The 24627-nt window shown below is 40.3% G+C and overlaps 1 protein-coding gene across 11 annotated transcripts in view; it reads left to right on the top strand.

Annotated features, from left to right (window-relative positions):
• The window catches only part of HIVEP1 (HIVEP zinc finger 1), a 131760-nt gene that overhangs the window by 91208 nt on the left and 15925 nt on the right, over positions 1 to 24627 (top strand). For 9 of the 11 annotated variants that reach the window (XR_013956254.1, XR_013956255.1, XM_080610579.1 and 6 more), the window contains 4 exons: positions 488 to 6438; positions 12936 to 13069; positions 14421 to 14596; positions 19110 to 19214. Coding sequence is in view for 9 of the 11 variants with exons in the window: in XM_080610579.1 (XP_080466705.1) it covers positions 488 to 6438; positions 12936 to 13069; positions 14421 to 14596; positions 19110 to 19214 (6366 nt within the window). In the remaining 2 variants the exon portion in view is untranslated. The remainder of the gene's footprint in view (positions 1 to 487; positions 6439 to 12935; positions 13070 to 14420; positions 14597 to 19109; positions 19215 to 24627) is intronic. The other 2 variants (XM_080610575.1, XM_080610576.1) reach the window with 2 other exon arrangements.

Below are 24627 nucleotides of genomic sequence, written 5' to 3'. Positions count from 1 at the left end.
TATAACCATGAGGAAGTTGTCTTCATTCCTTGAGTGCGGCAACATATAGATGGAAAAAGTGACACATACAGCATGAAAACAGATTTGTGTCTTGGTTTTTCATTTTCCTGCTATAATGATTTGAATTTTTAAACAAGTGCAAGACAGAGGTTTCTTTTTTACCTTTCAAAAGGAGTTGCTATAAATGCTAAAATATTCATTCAGTAGCCTTTCTTTTCTTGCATTTCCTTTGAAGCTTTTCCTATAGTGAGTTACTTTTGTAATGCCTTACAGTATCAGTTAGAAAGTATTGTTCTTTTCAGATGAAAGCAAAATAGATCTTCACTAAGATACCTTTACTATTAAAAAAAGGTTTTGGAGGCAGGAGAGATGGACAGTGCTGTTGCTCCAGGGCTTACTGTTGAAACTTAGATGATAAAATGGTATAAATAAAAATATACTGCATTATTCGATTTGCATTTTCTTTTTTCTCTTTGTGTTTTAACAGAAATCACCGATGCTGGTACTAGAGGCACCCAAGATGCAATTAAAGGTGTGAAAAGAAAAAAGATTGTGACTGAAAACCATCTAAAAAAAATACCAAAATCGCCTTTGAGGAGCCCTGCTGAAGCCAAGGTTAAGCAAAATGTAGACCCTTCACCGCTAAAAGCTCTTCCGGATGCCTCCGAACATACCACAGCACAGGATCATCCACCCATGCAAAATGGAAATCAGTGTACCAAACAAAACGGGGGAGCTCTTAGCGGTGAGATAAGTGTTGAAACAACCAAATCTGAGACATCAGTGCAAACAAAACTCTCGTTGGCACATCAGTCCTTAGATTTGGGTAAACAGGCAGTAGAGAATACCAATGCAAACCAACTGAACTCACCAGAGAAGAAGTCTCTCTCAAACTCCTCATCAAGTAAAACAAAGACTGACAGTAATGAATGTATTAACTTTGTTGATTGCAGTACATCATCCCCATGTACCCGTACTGCGTTCGATGTCTTACTAAAAGCTATGGAGCCTGAACTGAACACCTTAGCACAAGAGTGCCCCCCTTATGGAATGCAGATAGAGAAACTGAGACCAAATAAAACTGTAAGCACCTCTTCTAGTCTCACGTCCAATGTAATAAGCATCCAAAATCAGTCTTCTTTGTCACAGCATGAGTTTGCAGCTGGACCTCACTATTACCCGTCTACGTTAAACAATGTGCATGTAGCAGCAACAGCCAAGACTGGACAAGCACAAGGCCAGTCAGTTTCTCATTCACAAGACCTTGTTACTAAGACCAGTCAACAAAATCACCAGGTTGTTATGTGTCCAAGTTTCACTCGATCGTTGGTGCAACAGCAGAGTCAAGAAAACCCCAAGCTCCAGCAGATATACAGCATAGCAGTAACTTCATCTGTTGTTCACACCTCGTCTTCCACTGTAACTCAGGTTTTTTCTCAAAACCAGCTAGTAGCTAGTTCATCTACACCTTTGTCAATTAGCACATCGAGTTCAACGCACTTGTCTATAGGTCCCGTGTATAATTCAGCCCAGATAGCGTCAGTTGTAAACCATGGTGTAGAACAAATATGTAACCTCTTGAAAGACCAGAAGCCTAAAAAGCTAGGGAAATACGTCTGTGAGTATTGCAATCGGGCCTGTGCCAAGCCCTCTGTTCTTCAAAAGCACATCCGATCCCATACTGGAGAGCGACCGTATCCTTGTGTGACATGTGGGTTTTCATTTAAAACCAAAAGCAATCTGTACAAGCACAAAAAATCTCATGCACATGCTATCAAACTTGGACTTGTGCTACAACCAGATTCAGCTGGCCTCTTCTTATCTCATGACTCGGAAAAAGCACTTAGCATTCACTCAGATGTGGAAGAAAGCGGTGAAAGTGAAGATGAAGGCACTGCTGATGAAAGACAAGATGACCAAGAACTGGAACCTGCACAAATAATGAAAGTCATTTCAAGTGCAGAACCATTGCGGAAAGGAAGCCCTATTCCATTAAGCAACCCAGACTGTACACCAGGTGACTCTTCATTACATGATACAGAACCTCAAGTAAGGGCAGCATTACCAAAAGTAGTAGTTCATCCTGTGAATGTTTCTCCATTAAGGGCTGATAGTCCAAAAGTAACAGAACCAGCACCCGAACTTGCTGCAGCACAGAGAAAAGGAGATTTTAAAGTGACAACTGTTCAGTCAAACTTAGCACATACAGTCTCATTGAAGGAGAATGACGTAAAGCAACAGCAGAAAGGAGAAATGGGCCTACTAGAGGAACAAGTGGGATCTGCAGCAGGAGCGGTGCATGCTCAGCTCCAGAGACAGCAGGCAACCGATGGTTCCCAAGATCAGCAAGGAAAATGCCTTTTGAGCCCTAGAAGTTTAGGTAGTACTGATTCTGGTTATTTCTCTCGTTCTGAAAGTGCCGATCAAACAATGAGCCCACCAGCTCCTTTTGTAAGAGGATTGTTGACCTCTGAGAAAGATCCAAATAAAAACGTGCCCTGTGTGCCACGAGCAAGTGGCATGGTAGCATCAGTGGTACAAACGGTTTGTGCTGAAAAAAATCTGATTCTCTCTGGCCAAATGCGACCTCCCATGGCAACAAAAACTCTTGAGGAACGTATCTCAAAGTTGATTTCTGATAATGAAGCTGTTGTGGATGACAAACAGCTAGATAGTGTGAAACCAAGAAGAACATCTCTTTCTAGAAGAGGAAGCATAGATTCACCAAAATCCTACATATTTAAGGATTCTTTCCAGTTTGATTTAAAACCCATGGGAAGAAGAACTAGCTCAAGCTCTGATATACCAAAGTCTCCTTTCACACCCACTGAGAAATCAAAGCAAGTTTTTCTTCTTTCTGTACCATCGCTTGACTGTTTACCTATAACACGAAGTAATTCCATGCCTACTACCAGTTACTCAGCAGTACCCCCACATGTAATACCTCCCTCTCATCCCCTTCGAGGTAGTCAGTCATTTGATGATAAAATTGGCTCTTTATATGATGATGTTTTTGTATCAGGACCTGCTACTCCACTGAACCAAGGTGGACATCCTCGGACCCTTGTTAGACAGGCAGCAATAGAAGATTCTTCAACTGGTGAAAGCCAAGTTCTCGGACCAGTACGATCTGTAGAAGAAAGTTATCTGGGATGTAATGAATCATTATTGCAAAGGAGCAAGTCCCTTGCACAGGGATCAAGTTTAGAAAAAACAAAGAAGTCCCCTCAGGTGCGAGGAACAATGTTTGAGTGTGAAACCTGCAGAAACAGATACAGAAAACTGGAAAACTTTGAAAACCACAAGAAATTTTATTGTTCAGAGTTGCATGGACCTAAAACTAAAGCAGCAATCCGAGAGCCTGAGCATAAAACTGTTCCAAACAGCACACAGCCTCAAATTCTACACTACAGAGTCACTACTTCAACTGGTGTCTGGGAGCAGACACCCCAGATAAGGAAAAGAAGGAAAATGAAAAGCGTTGGTGATGATGATGACCCACAGCAAAATGATACGAGCATACTATCAAAGAATACAGAAGGCCAAGGCAAGCCAGCAAATTCTTCCAATCTGTCAAAACACAGTGCAACAACAGTGGTAGGGTCACAACAGCCAAGCAGCCTTCTACTTCAGAGTTCTCAAATTCAGCTTGTGGCTCGAGGCACGGATCAGACAACCGAGCCAAAGATGGCTCCACAGGTTGAAAAGCAGATGAGTTCGGCTGTGCAAGAAAAGGTGGAGTTGAAAAGACAAGGTACTGGCATCTCAGTAATACAGCACACCAATTCACTGAGCAGAAATAGCTCATTTGAGAAATCAGAGTCGTTTGAAAGAGTGTCACCAGTTTCTTTTCAAGACCCCAACAATGTTGCAAAGCACCGTTCTTCGAATACGATTGTAATCCAAGAAGATAGACACCCTCCTCTGAATACTCCCCAGCATCGTCAACCCCTATCATCAGAAGCACCTAGAGGGGAAGTTCAAGGAAGCCAAATAGTTTCTAATGAGAGAAGCGCACCGCTTCAGCCCTCAAGACTTGTTCGCCAGCATAACATCCAGGTTCCTGAAATACTGGTCACAGAAGAACCAGACAGGGACCAAGATAACCAATGCAGCGATCCAGAAAAGACAGAAAGGTTTAATTGGCCACAGCGCAGTGAAACGCTATCAAAATTGCCAACAGAAAAGCTGCCACCAAAGAAGAAAAGAATTCGCTTGGCTGAAATGGAGCATTCATCTGCCGAATCAAGCATTGACTCCACGCTTTCCAGAAGTTTAAGTCGGGAAAGTAGCTTGTCTCATGCCTCCAGTTTCTCAGCTTCACTTGATAAGGATGAAACTTTGAAGTCTGAGAACCCTTCCCAAGCAGAGCTTGTTAGCAAGTCGTCAGAATTCCTCATGATTCCCACTGGCTCGCATGCACTGGTTGTGCCTGGACCTCATTATCGGGAAATGAGACGTGCGGCCTCAGAGCAGATCAGCTGCACACAGCCATCGATGGAGGTTGTAGACTACAGGAGTAAGTCTTTTGACTGTGGAAGCATGTCTTCATCAAAACTTGCCTCACTCGTAGAGATTGCCACTCCGAAAGCATCATCTGCAAATGGAGTTACTGGACATGTGCCTCTGCTAGAAAGGAGGAGGGGGCCATTTGTGAGGCAAATATCTTTAAATATTTCTCCAGAAAATCATCAGACACAAGGTAAATCAACTTCATTTCAGACGGCTCATGCTACGGATGTACCCACAGTGCCATTGCACAGGCTGCAGACCTCTGGCAAATCTTCAGTGGAGTTTCCTTCAAGTACTCAGCATTCACAGACTCACTCCAGGCTTCCCTCAGCAGTTCAAAATTGTAGTCCTGTTAGCCTGTCTTCGGTTCAGCAGCCTGCAGATCATGTGCTGAACAAGCAAGGACAACCACCCTCAACACATGAGCCTTCCCAGCCATCAACTAAAACATCAGCCCAAGAGGAACAGGTGAGCACATACATGCTTTCTTGTAACCCCAATGAAAGAAAGGATTGTTTTGCTCCAAAGTATCAGCTACAAGTTAAAACATTGCATATAGGTCAGCCGTACTCTTCTAAATTGCTAAAAAATACTTTATCAACTCAGACTGTTCCAAGTCAAGTTGGGGTGGACCAGAATGTATCCTCCTTTGAATTGCAGACTAAGCTGCCTGACATGTCTGCTTCATATTCTGTGCCTCCTCTAAAGCAAATTGTCCCGAATAACTGCAGCAGTCAAATACATCAGATTCCTCCTTTTGTGGTTCCCGTCCGTATTCACAGCAGTATGCCATCCTATGGCTTTGCAACTGTTACACCCCTTCCTCACATTTTAGTGACCCAGGATCAGGTAAATCAATCTGTTTGCAAAACAAATGTTGTGACAGTGCCAATGCTTGAAGGCAAAGCTCAGCTGCCAAAATCTCACAAAGATAATCAGAAGACATTGCCAAATTCATTTGAATTTGAAAATTCACAAGCAGAAAGTGGAACCAGAAATTCATCTTTGTCAAGCTCTTTGAATATTATTCAGAAAGTGCCAGTTAGCGGACTCTTCCCTCAACCAGAAGCTACGGCTTCAAGTAAACGAATGCTTTCCCCAGCCAACAGTTTAGATATTGCCATGGAAAAACAGCAAAAACGTGTGAAAGATGAAAGTGGAGCTGCCTGCATGATAGAAGCTAGACCATTGCAGTCACTGAACATTAGATCTAGTGACCTTACTGGTAAGCAAAAGAAACCAGTTTTGGTAAGACAGGTATGCACCACAGAGCCTCTTGAAAATCACCTCTTGGATGCTGATGGTGTTGCACAGCATGAAAAAAGCAGCAAAGCTAATCCTTCTGACCTACTGTTGCCTGACCATCATTCATCTGACACTGGCATTTCAGAAACTCTAAAGGAATCACCAGAATCTGATGACCTTAGGTCTTCAGCGTCGCCCGTGTTTGTAGTTAGAAAACCATCCGAATTGTCTCCAGTGAATAATCAGAGTTCTCTTCTCAAGGCTGTAAGTAGCAGTCAAGAAAGAAAGTCCCCAGGTAACAGTAATGAGAGCAAGCACATCAATAGCCATGGCCAGGCAAAGCCTGTAACTATGCTGGCTGTGATGAATGCAGGAGAACTTCAGAGGTTGTCGTTTCCAAGCCTCAAGACCACAACAAGTTTTACCTGGTGCTATCTCTTGAAGAGAAAACCATTGCATCTGCTGCAAAACGATCAGAAAATTTCAGCCTACTCTACATGGACCGTTAGTCCCAACAACCCCAATCCACTTGGTTTGTCAACAAAGGTGGCTCTCTCCCTCCTCAATTCAAAACAAAAAGTTGAAAAACCGCTGTATACTCAAGCAAGAACTACTCATCCCAGAGCTGATGTATTGGTCTACTCCAGCAAGTGGGAGAACAGCTTAACCAAGGTACATAAGGTATGCTCGATATATACTGATCACTTCAAAAGGATTTGCTTTGGAAATCATGCTTGTTCATATTTTAGAGAATGTAATATGCCTGACATGCATAGTATATTGTGTTTATTTATTTTAGTTATGCTGGATCAAACTGCTAAAAAGATCCTGACTAATTCTGTTAAGAAACCCGTTCATAAGGATTTATTGCTTTTCATTGAAGTTCATTCCTGGATTTGAACTGAACGTGAAGTGTTTATTGTGGCAGGAATGTGTTTGGCTATTTTTTAAATGCAGTGGGTACAACAAAAATAGTTCTGATATATTTTTTAAAAAACTTTTAACTTAAATCTGGTGAATTTAAGATCATGATTGCATATTTTGCCTTGAAAGTCTGCTTGTATTTTCTGTTATGAAAGAGTGCTCAGCCTGAACCTGTCCATGGATACGCCATGAAAACATTTTTCACCATCGCTGATATAACTGTGAGAGAAGCAGTGTATCATTTCCTTTTCTTCCACTTAGGTTAATTGGTAGTGTGAAATAATGACAAAAGTAGCACAGATTAAAACAAAACTACAGCTGCCGTAAAACGACTGACAGCTTCTTGGATCCATATGACTCCAAAGATGATGTTAAATCTTGCACAGTGGCATATACTCTGGGCAACGTTTGTGACCCATACTGTGTCATTCTGGAGTCAGATGTGGCAAAACAGATTAGTCACTTGTTATTTCCTTAGCTGTCTCGGGGCTGCACATGTGTGATGAGGATTTCACTCACGGAATAGTTTTGTTACGGACAGGACTGAAGCTGTGCTGGTATGCACTGGATTTGATGTTTCTTAGTGACTTAACTGCTTCTGCCAATGGGTAAAGATGGCTTTTTGCCCTTTAGTATGGCAGCAGGTGTTTGTGTCTATTTAATGGACCCAGTACTAGCTTTTATTGTCCCATTAAAAGGGACAGTATGGCTTCACTAAAGCCATAAAGCTTTCTGAAACATACAGCAGTCTCACACTCTTCTTATGGTGTCTTAAATGGCAAAATTCTCTTTGGAGCTGGTAAAAATGGGGCGTTAGCCGTGGACCTCCCTTTCTATAGAATCTTTCAGACCATAGAAATATCTTTGTGGATGGGTAAAAGCACTTGTAACTTGTCCTATTCCTGCAGTGTGCAAAACTTCTCGGGCATTGGGCTGGGAATTGGGGTCTGTAGGGCCGGCAGTTGTTCTAGAGGAGACATACCACAGCCTTGGGAAAAGCCACTTATTTCTGTGAATGTGGAGTGACAAAGGCTTGCTGTCAGAGATCACCCTGGGATGTTTTTGTGTTTGCAAAATGTTTTGCTAAGATACAAAGTCATCAGTAGGGAAAAGAGCAATAGGATGAGAAACTGCATAAGAGGAAGAATTCTTTTCAGAATTATAGTCGAAAAGATGCACTGAAACCCCTAAGGCCAGAAGACCATTAGAGTTAAACCTGGTCCTCTTTGAAATCAGTGGGAGACATTACTAACATTCAGTTGGAGGTCAAAACTTTGTCTGTAATGTTTCATGCAGAAAGTACGTACAGGCTGCTGGCTTTGTATTGGTACTGTAATTAAACCGAGTTATTTGTTCCATTTTAGCGTGCTGCCTTTGTTTAAACTCTTACTACCTTTTTCAGACTGCTCCCTCACACATTTGGGGAGATAAAGAACTTAAGTAGTGCTAAATTGAAAAGAGAAAGAAAAAAGGATTCACAGGTTTAGCTTTTCTCATTGTATGAAGTTGAGTGATTCTAAGGCAAGTCTCACATCAGTTGTGTCATTGACTCGTGTTTGTTTTATTTTTAAAGAGCAGTGTTTCAGAAGAAATTCTCTGATAACAAAGCTACTGCGTGCCTCTTGAAGAGCAAATTTTGTCTACAAACAAATTCTGTTTAGAATATAAATAATGGATAATAATATTTTGAAAAATATTTTGACAGCAGCCTTTTAAACACTCTAGGAGTACTTAAATGCGGTAATAGGCAGCTGTCAGGTACATTTACAGTGCTTCTGCCACAAAAGAACCACAGTTACTAATCTTTCTTTAGTCTTTCTTGCTGACGTTTTGAATGAAGGGTATGAGCATGGTGAAAATGAAGAGTTCTTAAGCTCTGCTTGTGGCTGATTTACAGGCTTTACTCAGAGCCATTACGAAAGAAGAAAGAGCAGCAAGAAAGCACCAATTAAAGTTTAATTGGCATCTCAGATTGTATAAGCAAGGTATGGGATGGCAGAAATGAAAAATTTCAAAGACCTGATGGGTACTGTGACCTAACACCTCCAGAGTTTGTCTGCTTCCCTTTTAATGACTCAGGCAGCAGGATTTCAGCTGCTGTCCAGAATGATGGTGGTGATGATGCTGTTAAAATATACCTCTGCATTACCAGGCTCTAGTTAGACCTGGTAATGGAGTAGCCAACCCAACATGGAAGCTTCCTCATAGAAGCCATGTTTAAAGAAAGCAAAAACTGAAATTCCTCATTCAGTTCTCATTCAGTAATTCTTCTGTTTTTCACTGGTTGAGACTGAGGATGGAAATCATTGGAGGTCCTTTTGCCAGTTAGTATTCCATTTAAAAACAAGCAAACAAAAAACAGCCCACACCCCCAAAAAAACCGGCAAACCAAAACCACAAACAGATTAGCAAATAATTATTAAAAAGAAAAAAAAAGAAAGAAAAAAAGATTGATTTCCTGCTTAAAACCTCAGCGGGGTCCTGAATTCCTTCAGGAACCACAGTTTAGATTGCAAGCCTCTGGGGGTTGTGTTTGCTCAAGTGGCTTGCACATTTTAACCCTGAGTTGACAAACAGCCTTAAGTGCTGCTGTAATCCAATTTATAAATAATAATACAAACACAGCACTATTATGCCTCACATTCTCTCTCACTGTCATAGCACTTTGCAGAATGATTTGGCATATCCTGCTCATGGGGCTTTAGCTGCTGATCTTCTCACCAAGATTAAGTGACTTGCTGAACTGTTCCTGGGTTTTCCCCCAGAACTAAGTCATGTTTACAGAGATCTCGTGCTTCTGCATAACCACCATTAATCACTGTCGCAAAAAAGTCAGTTCTCAACAATAGTTACATGGGAAATTAAGAGACATGTGAACAAAGTGCAGACAATGAGAAACCCTGGCACTTTGTTTGCTCTTCACAATTCACTGCTCAGAGGCAATAGGTGAAGTTGCCACGTTCCAGTGATTCAAAGGAAAACCACAAAATGCAATTGTGAAAGAAGCTCCTGGAAGGAGTTCAGCACGTTAAAATATAACAGGAGATTCACCTGCATGAAAAAGGCTTTTTATATCTCCCTGCTGTTTTGATTTCATTGTTCTGTTTGTTTATTTATTATTATTTTTCACCAGTTGTCCTCACCTGAAATCATTTGTGTTGTATCAGGAGCTTTTTCTCAAGCCCTTGCATTGATCTTGGCTTCCCTCTCTAAAGCAACTCACTAGTGTGTGCAGCATTTCAGGGTGAAGATTTTCAGGCAAGAATAGGCTGAAGAATGGAAAGTATCTAACTGGAGAGCTTTGCTTTCTTGGATGGTGTGCCACAACAGTCAGTTCACCACGGGAAAGTAGTTAAATGCAGAAGATTCTTATGTGTAAACGAGTAAAAGCTTAGAGAAATTAAAAACATTTTCCTCAAGTGGCTGTTTGCCTATGGGAAAAATGTTTAATGAATTTTCTAATCTGAAATTTGTAACTTTGATGATTCAGGCTGCGAGCATGGTTTTTTTTTTCCAAGGGAAGTTGTAAAGTACCAGAAGTATCCATTGAACTCTGGTCTCTGGGCAGCCCTAAGAGCAGGGTTTTTTTCCAGTTTTATACCAGTAATTGAAGACAGTGGAGTTAAATTGGAACAAAATGAGTAAAGTAGAAATGAATCATGGTCCTTGTCTCTATGGGAGAAGAGAGGACTGTGTTAGAAACCAAAAGCATAAGTAATCATGGAGAGGGACATTTTTCAGTGCTGTTGTATTTCTACCCTTTCCACCAGTACATGTGGGGCTGGGGGGGATTTTAGGTGAGGTCTATTGAAGGATTTCCACATAAGAAATCCGTGCTCCTTAGAGACTGGCTGCTCTTTAAAATTTGCGGAGGACCCAAGTCCTTTTCAGCATCAGTTTGCATTTTTTTCGTAAAAAAGGAAAGAACGTTTTTATGTTGCGAATTAGCATTTCTGTAGATTTCTGTGACAGAAATAAGTGTTTCCATTAGAGCATCTCTGTCATGGCAGCATTTTGCATCTTCAAGACACTGAAACAACTGCTAAAATAGCATATAACCAGTAAATTAAAATAAATGAGTGGGAGGTTTGTAGTAATTTGGTCACCTATGTTAGGTTATCTTATGTCTGTACATAAATGTGTGTTAAAAAAAAAAGGGGTGGGGGGAGAATCCAGAGGTATTTGGCCTTGTGTTAGTTTTTGCACTCGATGTGCTTAAGTTAATACACAATTTATTATAACACAGTTTCACTATAATTTGTATAACAACGTGGGCCAAATTTCTTTTTCCTTTGTCATTTCTTTCTTGAAAATTAAATCTGGAAATAGTATTTAGGATTGGAAGATTAGCCATTTAAAGATTGCATTATTTTAGCTGCTGGGACTATTTATGTGGTATTTGGTTTATTGTACATATTCTGTATTGTCCACTACTCTTTTCTTATTAAATTACAAATGTCACTTTGCTACTTTTTGTTTGCAATGGAAACAAAAGCATTTCATGTGCCGGTAGAGTAGAGGAATTACAACATGGCTGAGTTGCAATTACTGAAATAGGCTCCGCTTCTGATAATTCTCATCCAGAACATCATCTCCTTTCAACTTGTATGAATGCTGTAAAAACATGCAGGGTGAAATTTCTTTCTTCCTACACACAGGCAGAGTTGTCATGTGTGCTTTGGTAGAACTGCTCAGATATTTGAAATTCCAGCCCAAATCAGTCAGAAGGCTGTATGAAGGCATTCAAATTGGAGTGGTACTTGCAGCCTGTGCAGATTCCAAGGGCTTTGAATTAAATAAGATGCTTTTCCTCTGATCTGTATTCCTCATCAGTCACATTCCTTATCAGTTGGGAAGTAAAGGCGGTGGCTGAGGCTGCATGGTGGACTATGGGCAAGGATTGGGTGCCAGAATGATGTCACCTGGCAATATAGATAATGACCAGTGCAATTCATCAGTCATTTTAAGTCAGCCAGTGAAGTCACTCCTCTTGCCAAGAGTTCACAAGCTTACAGCATTTTATAATGAGTAGAAAACATAAAGCCAGACTTCTTTTTTTTACCTCTCATCATTTTATTCACTTATCAATATGAGCAAATGTGGTAAATGTGCCAGCTACGTGGGTAGAACAGTTTATAAATACAGCAGTAATAATTGCTGCCTAATTGGATTGTTCCTTCATTGTTGCCCATTTTATAAATATCCTAGACTTGGAAGGAGTAGATTTTAATTGGCAAATGTTGGGGGAACTCATCCTTCTTTTTTTTTTTTTTTTTTTTTAATTCCTTAATTAATAATCAGGGGAGATGGAGAAATGTATTTTTGTTCTGCTAGACAACTGGTACACTTTTTCGTGTAATTCGGTCTGCTAGTGGGAATTAAGTGTGGAGTCCTGCTTTGGAAAGGTTCTGAAGCCCCTGTTATAACCTCAGCAAATTGGGAACAGTAAATTTCCACACTAAAACAGGTATATTTTTTGAAAAATACTAGCAATCTGAAATGTTACCTGTTAGTATCTTCCCTCAGTACGCCCCTTCTTCCCATCCTTCTCCTCTTTACTGTGCTGTGGGAAAGTGGCTTCTGCCAGCCATGAGGTGCTGCTGGCTTGTGGGTTGGTGAGTGAGACCCAAGACCCACAGAGATAGGATGGAAAGCAGTCAGGGAAGCCCTACCCTGCCCCTGCCCTACTATGGTAGACACCAGGCAGAGGGCAGCTGTCGCTGGGAATGCAATACTGAAACATCAAGATTTGAGGAGTGGAGAAAAGGCATGGGTAAGTGGTTGCACACTGGAGCTTCCCCCTTTTTGTTAAATTGTGGGGAGCAGTGTATCATGCAGCTGCAGAGCCCCATCTGTGCAGTCCCGTTGCCACATTGAGGGCAAAGAAGTGAAGCTGTAGCTGTTCAGGAAGCACTTGGCTTTGACTGTAAGCATCTTCTCTCTGAAGAAGGCTATCTATGAACTAGAAAACATCACCTTCATCTTCCCAGAGGGGATACCTCCTACTGCAGATTCAAAACATTCCTGATTTCCTGCAGTGCCATAATCTCCATACAAATTTACCAGTCCACAAATACTCAATGCACAGTAGAGAAGTTAAGCAAAAGATACTTTTTGTTTCATATATCTTAATATTTTTTAATAGGTTATTATGATTGTGGCTTTATGATGCTTTTATTCATCATAACTTGCAGGCTTGAATGGCATATGAAAGATACTCATTTTAATGATATTCATATCTCATTTTCTTTCAGCGAGCATTAAACAGAAAAAAATTGACTGCCACTGAATTCAGCAATAAGGAAAACTCTGAATCAAGCACTGAGCATGACAAAGAAAACTCCTTTATCAAAACTGAACCAAGAAGAGTTAAAATATTTGATGGAGGGCAAGTATTGTATTTTGTATGCTAGATATCATTGGGAAGATATTTTTTCCCCTGATTCTAGACTTTGCAGAGATGTTACTTCCTGATTGATTTATTTCAAACAACCATTCCCATATTGTGGTCTGTGAATGTTGGTTTCCAAGAAAAATGGAAAGTCATCAGAAGCATGGAGCCATGAGAGTTATGAGGAGGAGTAATGAAATAAAGAACAGTAGGCAATGCGATTAATTTTCTTTTCCAGAGGATGAACATTCATCAGCAGTAAAGGCAGTTGGATACAGCCATAGATGTAAATTATTTTCCTATTTTTCTCTTACATGATAAATAATACCTATTCTGCAGTAGGATTTTATAACTGTAGCTGGAGAGGACATAGTCCAGGGGCTAAGCAGCAGTCTCTGTCTGGCAGTTAGCTGTGGCATACACAGGCTGGAGAACTCCTGGTTTGAAAAGTGCCATGGAAATATTTACTGAGAGCCCTTGCTCATGCACCGTAATACTTTAAATCAGTTGCCTGATATGAATAACAGTTGTTAGGCACAGTGTTGTGCTATGTACAACATCTTATAAAACACATTTTCTAGTAGAAGAGTGCCAGTGACACATCTAAAAATTCTGAGCACAAATGGTGCATATTTTATTATTCTTGTAACTTGTGTGGGCTCCAGGGCTTTCCATTTATTGGTGCCTTGTTTGAATCCAGTCTAAACCAGCAGTTAACCCATTACCAGCTGCCCAGGTAGAACATTGCTACGTGTCTCTGCACAGATGCAAATGTCGCAGGAACCAGGTCACAAAAGCTAAACACCACCTTTGACATCCTTGAGCAAAGATATGAAGGATGTAATTGAACCTCAGTGACTTTTTCCATCTAGAGACTAAATAGGCTGAGTCCAGAGCACATTGGTAGGGAATTTTAAAGATTTTCCCATTGGCGTAAATAATGTTGTTCCTTTTCTGCATCCAATGCCTCAAAGAGTCTCAAAAGTGCCTTTTTAAAGCTTCTTCATGGTGCCCAAACCTGCTTTGGAGAGCTGGCACTTTAAAAAGGAATGTTCCTGTATTGCAAAGAGGAAATTTGAAATCTTTGACTGCTTAGTATCAGATGGTACCTTTCTTAAAAACGATGTACTGTTATTCCTAAACAAGACCATGGTTACCTAGTGAAAAGTCTAGATAGACATTTAACCAATAAATGCAGAATTTGAGCAGAAAAATAACAAGATTGGTTTTGACAGACATTCATTTTCATCTATTATATTTATTTATGTGAAATTCTGACTGATAGGGGTTTCTGACTAGACTCATTTTCCCATTACAACTGATTGCCTTACTCTTATGGTGCTGTTAGGTACAAGTCAAATGAAGACTATGTGTATGTTCGGGGGAGAGGGAGAGGGAAATATATCTGTGAAGAATGTGGAATACGTTGCAAGAAACCCAGCATGCTGAAGAAGCATATTCGCACACATACAGATGTCCGTCCTTACCACTGCAATTACTGCAACTTCTCCTTCAAAACTAAAGGTAGAGGTACTTTTCTGTGTATATTTCTCCCCTTTTATCTTTCTACTTTAAAGTATAATTCTTGTCTTCTCCCATTTGGCTATTCATGAGCTAAAGAAGTTGGCTTTCTGTGGCTGTTTTTTGTGTAATACTTCAGATATTTGTAGTTTCTGATTTCCTTCTTTTCCTTTGTCTTCTGTATGTTTATTCAGGTATGTTTATTCATTTCTTTACATGAATGAACTGTGGCATGCCATGGTGGGTGAGAAATTGGAGTTGAAAAGGGAAATCCTATAGGAGTATGATGAAAGTTAGGTGAACACAAGTGAGCTGGTTAGCCGCCCATCCTAAATAAGGATGAGAACACAGAATTTTAAGTCCCCAGCAGTGTTCTTTTGGAGGTATGAGATTGACATATATTGTACTGCTGTTGGCACTTGTCTTATTGCTCTGGAAAAGAAATTGACCTTTATTGAATTACTTTATTAAAATGTCTTTGAAGGACAAGGGTCACTTTCCACTTGACCTTCTAAGACCCAAAGATGGATCCCTACTTCTTGAAGCCTGTTTACACCAGATACTTAAATTCATCCTAGTTTAAGCAGGTGGTATAGTAAGGAGTGGTAGATCTAGGACTCAAGAGAAGTGAAACAGACAGGAGAAGTTCACAGCCAAAATACTTTCAGTGAAAAAATTCTAAGCAGTAAATTTTTTCTTGGCTCTATTAGCAGTAATCCCCAGCTGTAACCTCGGAAACATTTGTATTTTTAGTGGGTTCGAGACTGCTCAGCAATTGGGTGGAAAACCTCCAAGAAATAACCCAGTGCTGCAGAAAGTGGGATGGATAGTCTTTTCATGTGTCAAAACCTATCACTGCATCCTGACAGACTGGGTCATCATGTTCCTTTTAAGATGAAATTCCAGAGTGTGAATCCAGTAAATTCTGATTATGGCTTTTGCAGAGTAGGCATGCTGGCCAAGTTCGAGTAATTAAGTTCTGCCCATTTGAAATTCTCCTTGGTTTCAGTTGTACCATATACTTGTGCTCACTTCCTCTTCTGCAGTTGCTATGCCCGGCTGTTGCTATTACTGCTGGCAGAGTCAGTCACACAGTTGAGTGCTTGATGTTTGGCAAACCTCAGAGTTCATGACAGGATTGTATAGCCAGTAACTTCATGCAGTATGTAAAGCCAGGAAGTTTGCTGTTGGTGACTTAATATGTTCATATAGCTTCATAACAATTATTTTGACATTTGGGGTGAATTACTACCTTCATTTGAAAGCAGGAATAAAGTACTCCATAACCAGGGAAGAGTTGCCATTTCCACCGCTGTATTTCTCCCATTGAAATATCTCAAGCGGTTTTTTGGGGAACAGTAAGAAATTTAAGTCTAAAGTGAGCAGTTACGTGTAATAACATACATTGCACAAATATCATAATTTACAGATTTCTGATCTACCCTTAACCTTTTCTTGATTCTATTTGCTGCTGTATTGCCTTTTCAAAGAAGGGAAAAGCAGCTTGCAGGGCCCCTTAGCAGTTAGACATTCACTTCTGAGATTCAGATTGAATATGTTCATGAACTGATTTTGAATAAAATTAATCTGTTTAGCTTGGCAATGAAAATGATGACAATAAAAAATAGAATCCATCAAATACTAAAAGAGCTTCAAGATAGATATGAACTTCCAGTTTCATGCAATAGTTTTCTGTCTACATGACTTTGAAGACCTAGTCACCCATTTTTATACTTTGCCATAAACAAATGAGGGATCTTTACACAGGTGCAAAATGCATTATTATCTAGGATTTCCATCCTGCTGTATTATTTGCATGATTGGAGTGCTGCAATAGATGTCTGCAGTCTCTTCAGAAGGGATAGACAAGGAAACAGAGGTGGTAGGGTTGCATTGTATGGGAGGGAGTACCTCGACTGCCTTGAACTCAGTGTTGTGAGTGAGAAGGGTGAATGTTTGTGGGTGATGATCAGAGGGAAGGCCAACCAAGCAGATATCCTGGTAGGAGTCTGTTATCAACCACCCAGGCAGGATGAAGCTATGGATAAAGCATTCTTCAAATCTGTCTTAAATCTACCACGTGTCTGCTGGAAGTACAACACAGCAGAGAAGAAACAATCCAGGAGGTTCTTGGAGGTGTGGAAAATAACTTCCTAACCCAACTGGTTAGTGAGACAACTGGGGGAAATGCCTGGCTAGATTTGCTCTTCGCAAGCAGAGAAGGACTGGTGGGTGATGTGATGGTTGGAGGCTGTCTTGGGCAAAGCAATCATGAAATGATTGAATTCTCAATCTTTGGAGAAGTCAGGAAGGAGGTCAGCAATACCTCCACCTTAGACTTCCAGAGGGCTGACGTGGGGCTGTTCAGGACATTTGTTGGCAGAATTACTCTTCAAGTAATTCAGGGTGCAGGAGCAGGCAGGGAAGAGACCAGCCTGGCTGAACAGGGAAATACTGCTTGGACTCAGGAAAACAAAAGGGGGATTTATCACCTGTGAAAGAAGGGACAGTTACCCCATGAAAAGTACAAGAATGTTGTTAGGTTGTGTAGAGAGAAAGTTAGAAAGGCAAAGGCAAAGACACAGACGGAACTAAATCTGGCCACTGCCATAAAAGATAATAAAAAGTATTTTTACAAATATATTAGCAATAAAAGGAGGGCCAAGGAGAACCTACATCCTTGACTGGATGCTAGAGGAAACCTAGTGACTGAGGATGAAGAAACCTATTGACTGAGGATGAGGAAAAGGCTGAGGTACTTAATGCTGCCTTTGCCTCAGTCTTTAATAGTCACAGCAGCCATCCTCGGGGTACTCGGTTCCCTGAGTTGGTTTGCAGAAATAGGAAGCTGATTGAAGTCCCCATGATTCAGGAAGAAGTGGTTAGTGACCTCCTGCTCCACATAGACATACACGAATCTACGGGGCCAGATGGGTTACACTCAGAGTGCTGAACTACACGCCGGTCAGCCTAACCTCAGTGCCAGGGAAGGTCACTGAGCAGATGATCCTAAGTGAGATGATAAAGCACGTGCTGGAAGAGAGAGGGATGAGGCCCAGTCAGCATGTGTTCATGAAGGGCAGGTCTTGCTTGAGAAACCTGATCTTCTACGATAAGGTGACCTGCCTGGTTGGTGAGGGAGAGGCTGTGGACATTGTCTATTTAGACTTAAGTAAAGCATTTGACACTGTCTCCCACAGCGTTCTCCTGGAGAAATTGGCTGCTCATGGCCTGCATAGGTGGATTCTTCGCTGGGTTGGAAACTGGATGGCTGAGCCCAAAGAGTGGTGGTAAATGGCATCACATCTAGTTGGTGACTGATCACTAGTGGTGTCCCTCAGGACTCTGTGTCAGAGCCAGTGTTGTTTAACATCGTCATTGATGAGCTGGATGAGGGGATCGAGTGCACCCTCAGTAAATTTGCGGATGACACCAAGTTGGCTGGGAATGCTGATCTGCTGCAGGGTAGAGAGGCTCTGCAGAGAGATCTGGACAAGCTGGATCGATGGGCTGAGGACAGTTGTATGAGGTTCAGCAAGGCTCAGAGGGATCCTACGCTTGTATGTTACCATGTAACATTACAGGCTTGAGGAAGAGTGTCTGGAAAGCTGCTTGGCAGAAAAGGACCTGGGGGTGTTGACTGACAGAGCTGAACATGAGCAGCTCATGCCCAGGCAGCCAAGGCCAACTGCATCCTGGCAGCAATTGTGTAGCAGCAATAGTGTGGCCAGCGGGGCCAGGGCAGCGACATCCCCCTGTACTGGGCACTGGTGAGGCCACATCTCGGATACTGTGTTCAGTTCTGGGCCCGTCACTACAAGAAAGACTTTGAGGTGCTAGAGCAAGTCCAGAAAAGGGCAACAAAGCTGTTGAAGGGCCTGAAGCACAAGTCTCATGGGGAAAGGCTAAGGGAACTGGGGTTGTTTAGTCTGGAGAAAAGGAGGCTCAGGGAGGACCTTATTGCTCTCTACAGCTACCTGAAAGGAGGTTCTAGTGAGGTGGGAATTGGTCTCTTTTTCCACGTAACAAGTGATAGGACAAGAGGTAACGACCTCATGCACATGGGGAGGTTTAGATTGGATATTCAGAAGAACTTCTTCACTGAGAGGGTCAGGCATTGGAACAGGCTGCCCAGGGAAGTGATAGAATCACTGTACCTGAAAGTGTTCAAAAAACCTGTGTAGATGAGGCCCTCAGTGATATGTTCAGTGGTAAACTTGGCAGTCCTAAGGTAATGGTTGGACTTGATGATCTTAAGGCTTTTTCCAACCTACCTTATTCTGTGATTCTGTGATCTCAGTAAAGAGCTCAATGAGATGTACCCAGAGACATTCCGGATGGAGAATCAGCTTCAGCCCTTGACAGCTTGCACTGAGGGGCAAGGTTCTATCAAGTGTGAAATCAAATTTTACAGGTGGTTACAAATGTAGCTGAATAAGATACAGACATGTTGGGTATGTGTTTGTGTACCATCATATAGTCACAGAACAGATAATTTTTTTCATTTTTTCTTAAGGAAATTTAACCAAACATATGAAGTCAAAGGCACATAGCAAGAAATGCATGGATTTGGGAGTCTCAGTAGCCTTAATAGATGACCAGGATGGCGAAGAAGAATTCGGTAAGAAATTAAAATCATCTTGCTTTACTGCATTTTGTATTTATTTTGTCATTCCAGTTTCTTACCCTTTCATTTCCAAAGATTTTAAATTCTTCATAGCGAATAGATACAGAGATGAAAAACTTAGAAGCTAGTCCAAGGGAATAAGAAATGCTGGAAAAACTTTCACCTAAAGAAATGACAAGCATATGCTAAAGATAAATTGCTGCTGAATTTTTCACAAAGTGTTATGCAGTTTAACTTCAACAGTTTCACAGTTAAGTATGACAAGACTGAAAATACCAGCAAAACAGCTGTTTGCCTGGAAAAAAAAGGTAGCCAAATGTAGGGTTTCTTTGAAAATAGATGTGCATGTAATTGTCAAACTTTTGAGATGCACATTCCATAAAAATTATATCGCTAACATGCCACCAGAATCACAAATATGTTGCTGAGTGCTCTGCAAGGCAGGCTGTCTTCTTCCAGTGTAGAGTTCTGTCCCCTTTCACAAATAATTAGGCATAAATCAACAGGTAGAAATAATTTAAAAATTACCAACATTATTCATCTTGACCTGTTCTATTTCTCCGTTAGTGATGAGAATGTTATCAAAATGAATGTATTAGCTAATAATTGCGATTTTGCCCTTCCCACATCTTGAGATGGCTCAGCTGAAGAGGAAATGAGATCAAGGACAGTCAAAGAGGGCCGAACTAGGTTTATGTGGGTTTTGCTCACCATAATAAAGAAGATGTAACTGCACCAGGTGCAGTGAGGTGGAGAACAAGGTTGTGCATTAAGACGGTTTTAGATCTCGGCATGTGTCAGTGCGGCGGTTGCATTTTCTTCTTCCTCCTGTTTCTCAGCAGGGAGATGAGTCGTGTCGCCTTGCCTTGTATTTTTCTTCTGTCAGTGGGATAGTTTATTAGATTGCAGATGAGGTTTTGAGAAAAGAAAGCAGTGGGGGTCTTTATTTAAACAGTAAAGGGCAAGAAAGATGAATGCACTTGGTCCCATATGACAACAGCCAGCAGAATAAGCGAATCAGCTTGAATCTAATTGTAAATAATGCTGGGAATATGACTCAGCTGGTATGATTCAGTGGTGTGCTAGATACAAAGAAACCTGCGTTTTCCCCTTTTTGGCATTCTTCAATATAGTCCTTCTCAATAAGCTAAAAACATGGTCCCCTCTTTGCAATTTGAGGTACCAAATAAGTAACAGAGAAGGTGAGCAGCAGTACAAATTGCTGTCCTTTTCTCACAAAGGAAAGAACAGTTTCCACTAACATTTTCAACTTTCCCATGACACAAAAAAAAAAAAAGCAATTATATTCTGTAGCTTTTGACATTTTATTTAGTTTTATAAAGTACATCTGAGCAGGGTTTTCCATTTCCTAGGAACTGAAAACATTTTACTGATTGATAAATTGATATTTCCAATTGCATACATTAAAAATTGCATTTGTGGTTATAATGTAATGGGAAATGTTTCAAATGTTAACAGAATTATCAGTAACACTTGGTAGAAGTAAGCCATTTCAAACATTTGTTGAAAGATTGCTTTTTTTTGGCTTTAAGACTACTGAAAGGAGGGAGAGACTATCTTTTTACATATCACGTATAGGTGTGTATAACCATAGTGTAAATATATTACGTATTCCTTGAACTATGTTCTTTGCTTCAGCACAGTAATTACTTAATAAATTAAATATTCTATTTTGGAAAAAAAAAAAAGGCAAGACAAACATTCAGCAGGTTTTGCTACATAATCCTTGAAATTCTGCCAGAAATTTTAGTTTAAGATGTTTCCACACACCACCACACCACCCTCCAAAAAAAAAAATCAAATAGAGCAGGTAACACTTCTTGCTTTAACTAAGAACCCTAAAAAAAACCAAGCCTACCAACTTGGTGATAGAATCCCTACCTTATCTGAATGATCTGACTCAGGTACCCATAGTAAAACCGGCTGTGCAGCACAAAGCTCAGCACTGAAGTACTATCCAAGAAAGAGAGTAATAAAGCCCGTGATAAACACACGTTTGCTGCAGCCAAACCAGTCTAGCCTCCAAAAAAGTCCGGCAAAGGGCATTGAGTATTGTCCATATAAATTCAGTGAGTAACGGTACACTTTTAAAATGTGACTTCATCTGTCATCTCACCTTTCACGCATGAAAATATTTCTCCTGATAATTCAGAAGCTTGCTTGTTGGCCCATTTCTAAGGCAAAGAGTCAGGAGATTAAAAACGTGTGATGTATTTTCATACAGGCTTTTTTAAATGTAGGTGGAACTGTTGCCCTTTCCGAAATCTTGTATATGCTAATTTTTTCGCTGTGATTGAATATGTTTATTTTTTGAGGTGTCTAATCAGTCTCAGTTTACAAAGCAGCTTCAATCACCTCTTTGGATGCCCTTTCTCTAGGGCAGGGCAGCAGAGCTCATGTTGGGGCCAGCACCCCTCGTGCCAGGTCTGGGCTCAAGGGAGAGTCCTGCCAGCAGTTACTTGCAAAGGAAAACGTGATGGGCCTTGGGCCACAAGCTTCACTCATAGTGTTAGTCTTTGGCTCCTTCACCCCTCCTCCCTCTGACGTGCATTGCTGACGGGTTTGTGTCAAATAATCTTTGTGGTGCTTTAAAAACTGACGTCTTTAAACGCATACATTTTTTACTTCAGGAGTTGCGTGGTTGTCAGAAACGATCTCTCTCTCAGAGACTGGTCTGTCTGGTCCCATCTCTTTCCTCAGAGGAAGGCAATGGGAGATGCTGGAGAGGAAGGTGCAAAATATCTGATAAGAAATAACTATGACCTCAAAAGAAATAGATTTCTTCCTCCTGTAGGCTGTGTGAGATTGGCCTGCTTCCTGACCCACAGAGTGTCTGTCTGCCTGTCTCTAGCTAATCTGTTATTTGAACACTTGGAATACTGATTATTCTTATGGTAATAAAAATGTCTTCACCCTTGCATAAAATAACTAAGCTGTATGTCTTCTACCAGACTTTGTATTAGAGAAATTACCCAGAAATTTAACAAAGCCATCAACATGTTATTTACTAAAGACTTTGCTGGTTCTATTTTTATGTTTGGGCTTGGGGTTTTTTAAAGCACAGGCAATCACAATTATTTGAATATATGATCTTTTAGATTCATATGAGAAGTCAGCTTTGACCCAATAACAGTATAGATTAATAATGCATGCAGATTGAATAAGGAGTGCAAAATTGTACACAATTTTTGTACACAAATTGTACGTATCCTGGCGGCAGGATACACACATACACATACACACATGCAGAGTCTATTTTTTCAGTAATCTGAGAAGCTGAAATTTTGTTGTGCTGTAGCATCTAGGGAACAAAGAAAGAGATGCTCTCTAGCTGTCTGAGACTATATGAGATCAGAGCTTTTAACATAGCAGTCTTTGTAGTTGTCATCATTTGGGTATTAGTAAATACTTTCTGGCCTGGCTTTTTGTATTCAAAACCATTCCCTAGTCCATTTATCTTTCATCTTCGGCTCTGTGGAATGTTCTTGTCACCAAAATACAGGGTTACAATGTAAGGAATGTTAATATCTGAATTAAATTGTCAGATGAGGTGAACTGTTTAGTGTGACAGACTGCAACTGGGGATATCCTCTTTGGCCATGTTGACCCAACATTTTGCTATTCAGTCTTAAAAACAGCAATAATTTGTGTTAAAATTTAAACAGTTGTAATCTTTAAAAGGGTCTCTATGGAGGAATTTTATCCCAAATTCCAGTGGAAAGACCTAATTGTAAGTTTCAGGTACGTATTTATATACATATAGAAAAAAAAATCATTTTTGCAGTATTAAATCCTTCTAAAGATACAGTGGTTTCAAGTTAATTAGCTATATATTACTTACAGTAGATCTTAAGTGAGTTTCCATGGCTCTTCATTAGCTTAATCGTGACTCAGGCTGTGTTTTCACTGACGCTATGTTTAAGGAGTGAAGAGAAATTAAAATCCCTGCAACAGTATCCCCCTTCTGCAGACAGAATGGAAGGCTGGTTCTGTACAGCTTACAACAATTTGATTTTTTTTTTAATTTTTTTTTTTTTTTACTATCAGAGTCTAGTCTTCAACGAGATGTACATTAGAGCATGCTGGAGCCCTACAGCACAGACTGGAAATAGACTACCTAGTGCTAGGTTAATTTACAATATACACGTTACTCAGGAAGGCTTAGGTGTAAGTAATCTTTTTAAACAGGGGTTGCTCTTACTTTTTGGTTAGTTTTACTTTGTTACTTTCCATACTCTTAGGAATGAAAATCAAAAACCCACAGGATTGGTTGGGGTTTTTTTTTTCTGATTTCTGAGTAGCACTGGCTATTACCAGTCTGAATTTAACCCAGCAGATGTCACTGTGAGTCCTGTTTGATGGTGATGAGCAGAGGACAGTAGCTGAAGCAAGACTGAAATCAGTCAAGCAAAGCTTATGAACAGACATAGAAAGACAGCAAGTTTGGATATAGATGCTAGTGCTGTTTCACAGTACTTAAAACATGTTTTACCCTTTTTAAAATCTGATTGAATGGTTACAGGACCAATACAATGGGAGAAAGGCAAGTCTAAGCTTGTAATTGTTTAGAAAAATAGAGTGTGCATTGATGGCATACAGACCTTACTTTCCAGTTTATGATAATACAATGACATACTAAAAAATATTTCTGCCTTTATTGCCATGGTATGGGGATTTTTCCTTGAGTTTGATGGAGAATATATAACATAGAACAGATGCTTTATTTTAAAATGCTTTTATGTAGATATTAATCCACAGTTGAAGATACTTCTACAATTTGAGATGATAAACACTGCTTTGTATTACTCAGATGCTAACAGCCAGTAAATTTAAATTTAGACTGGAATAGATAGTGAACAGACCAACAGATGCTCAGTAAGCTATGTCTTTATCTGTATCAGCAGAGCTAATAGCAGTCCTATAGTTATCTACATGACTGTCCATTTGCTTTGGAATGTGTAAAACTTCAGCAGTCTGGACTTAATATTTTCAGGTCTTTCAGGTCTTCCTGCCAGTGAAAGAACAAAAATAAACGTTTTGCTCTTTGCACGAACAGTCTACCTAACCATGATTAAGATATAACCAAACACGACTAAGTTATAAGCTGTTGAACTTTATCACTGCAGTTGATGCAGAAATTGCAGTCTGTAGCAGGGCCTGATAAGTCAGGTCATGCAAAGTACTAATTGGTGATAATATCACAGTTAAAAATACAAGCTGCAAGCTGAGATTCTGATGGAACTTTCTTTTAGTACTTTGCAGTATGGTGATAATTAGATGGCCATTGTTAAAACCATGTACAGTAAAGGACTCCAATAGGAAAAACTTTTAAAACAAAGTACTTTTTTGTTTTAAAAACTTCTAAAACAAAGTACAAGGGGAGACC

This window comes from Psittacula echo, assembly GCF_963264785.1.
Source record: "Psittacula echo genome assembly, chromosome: 2".
NCBI lineage: Eukaryota > Metazoa > Chordata > Aves > Psittaciformes > Psittacidae > Psittacula > Psittacula echo.
The sequence above is the reverse complement of the archived record's forward strand: the minus strand, read 5'-3'. Positions and strand labels throughout refer to the sequence as shown.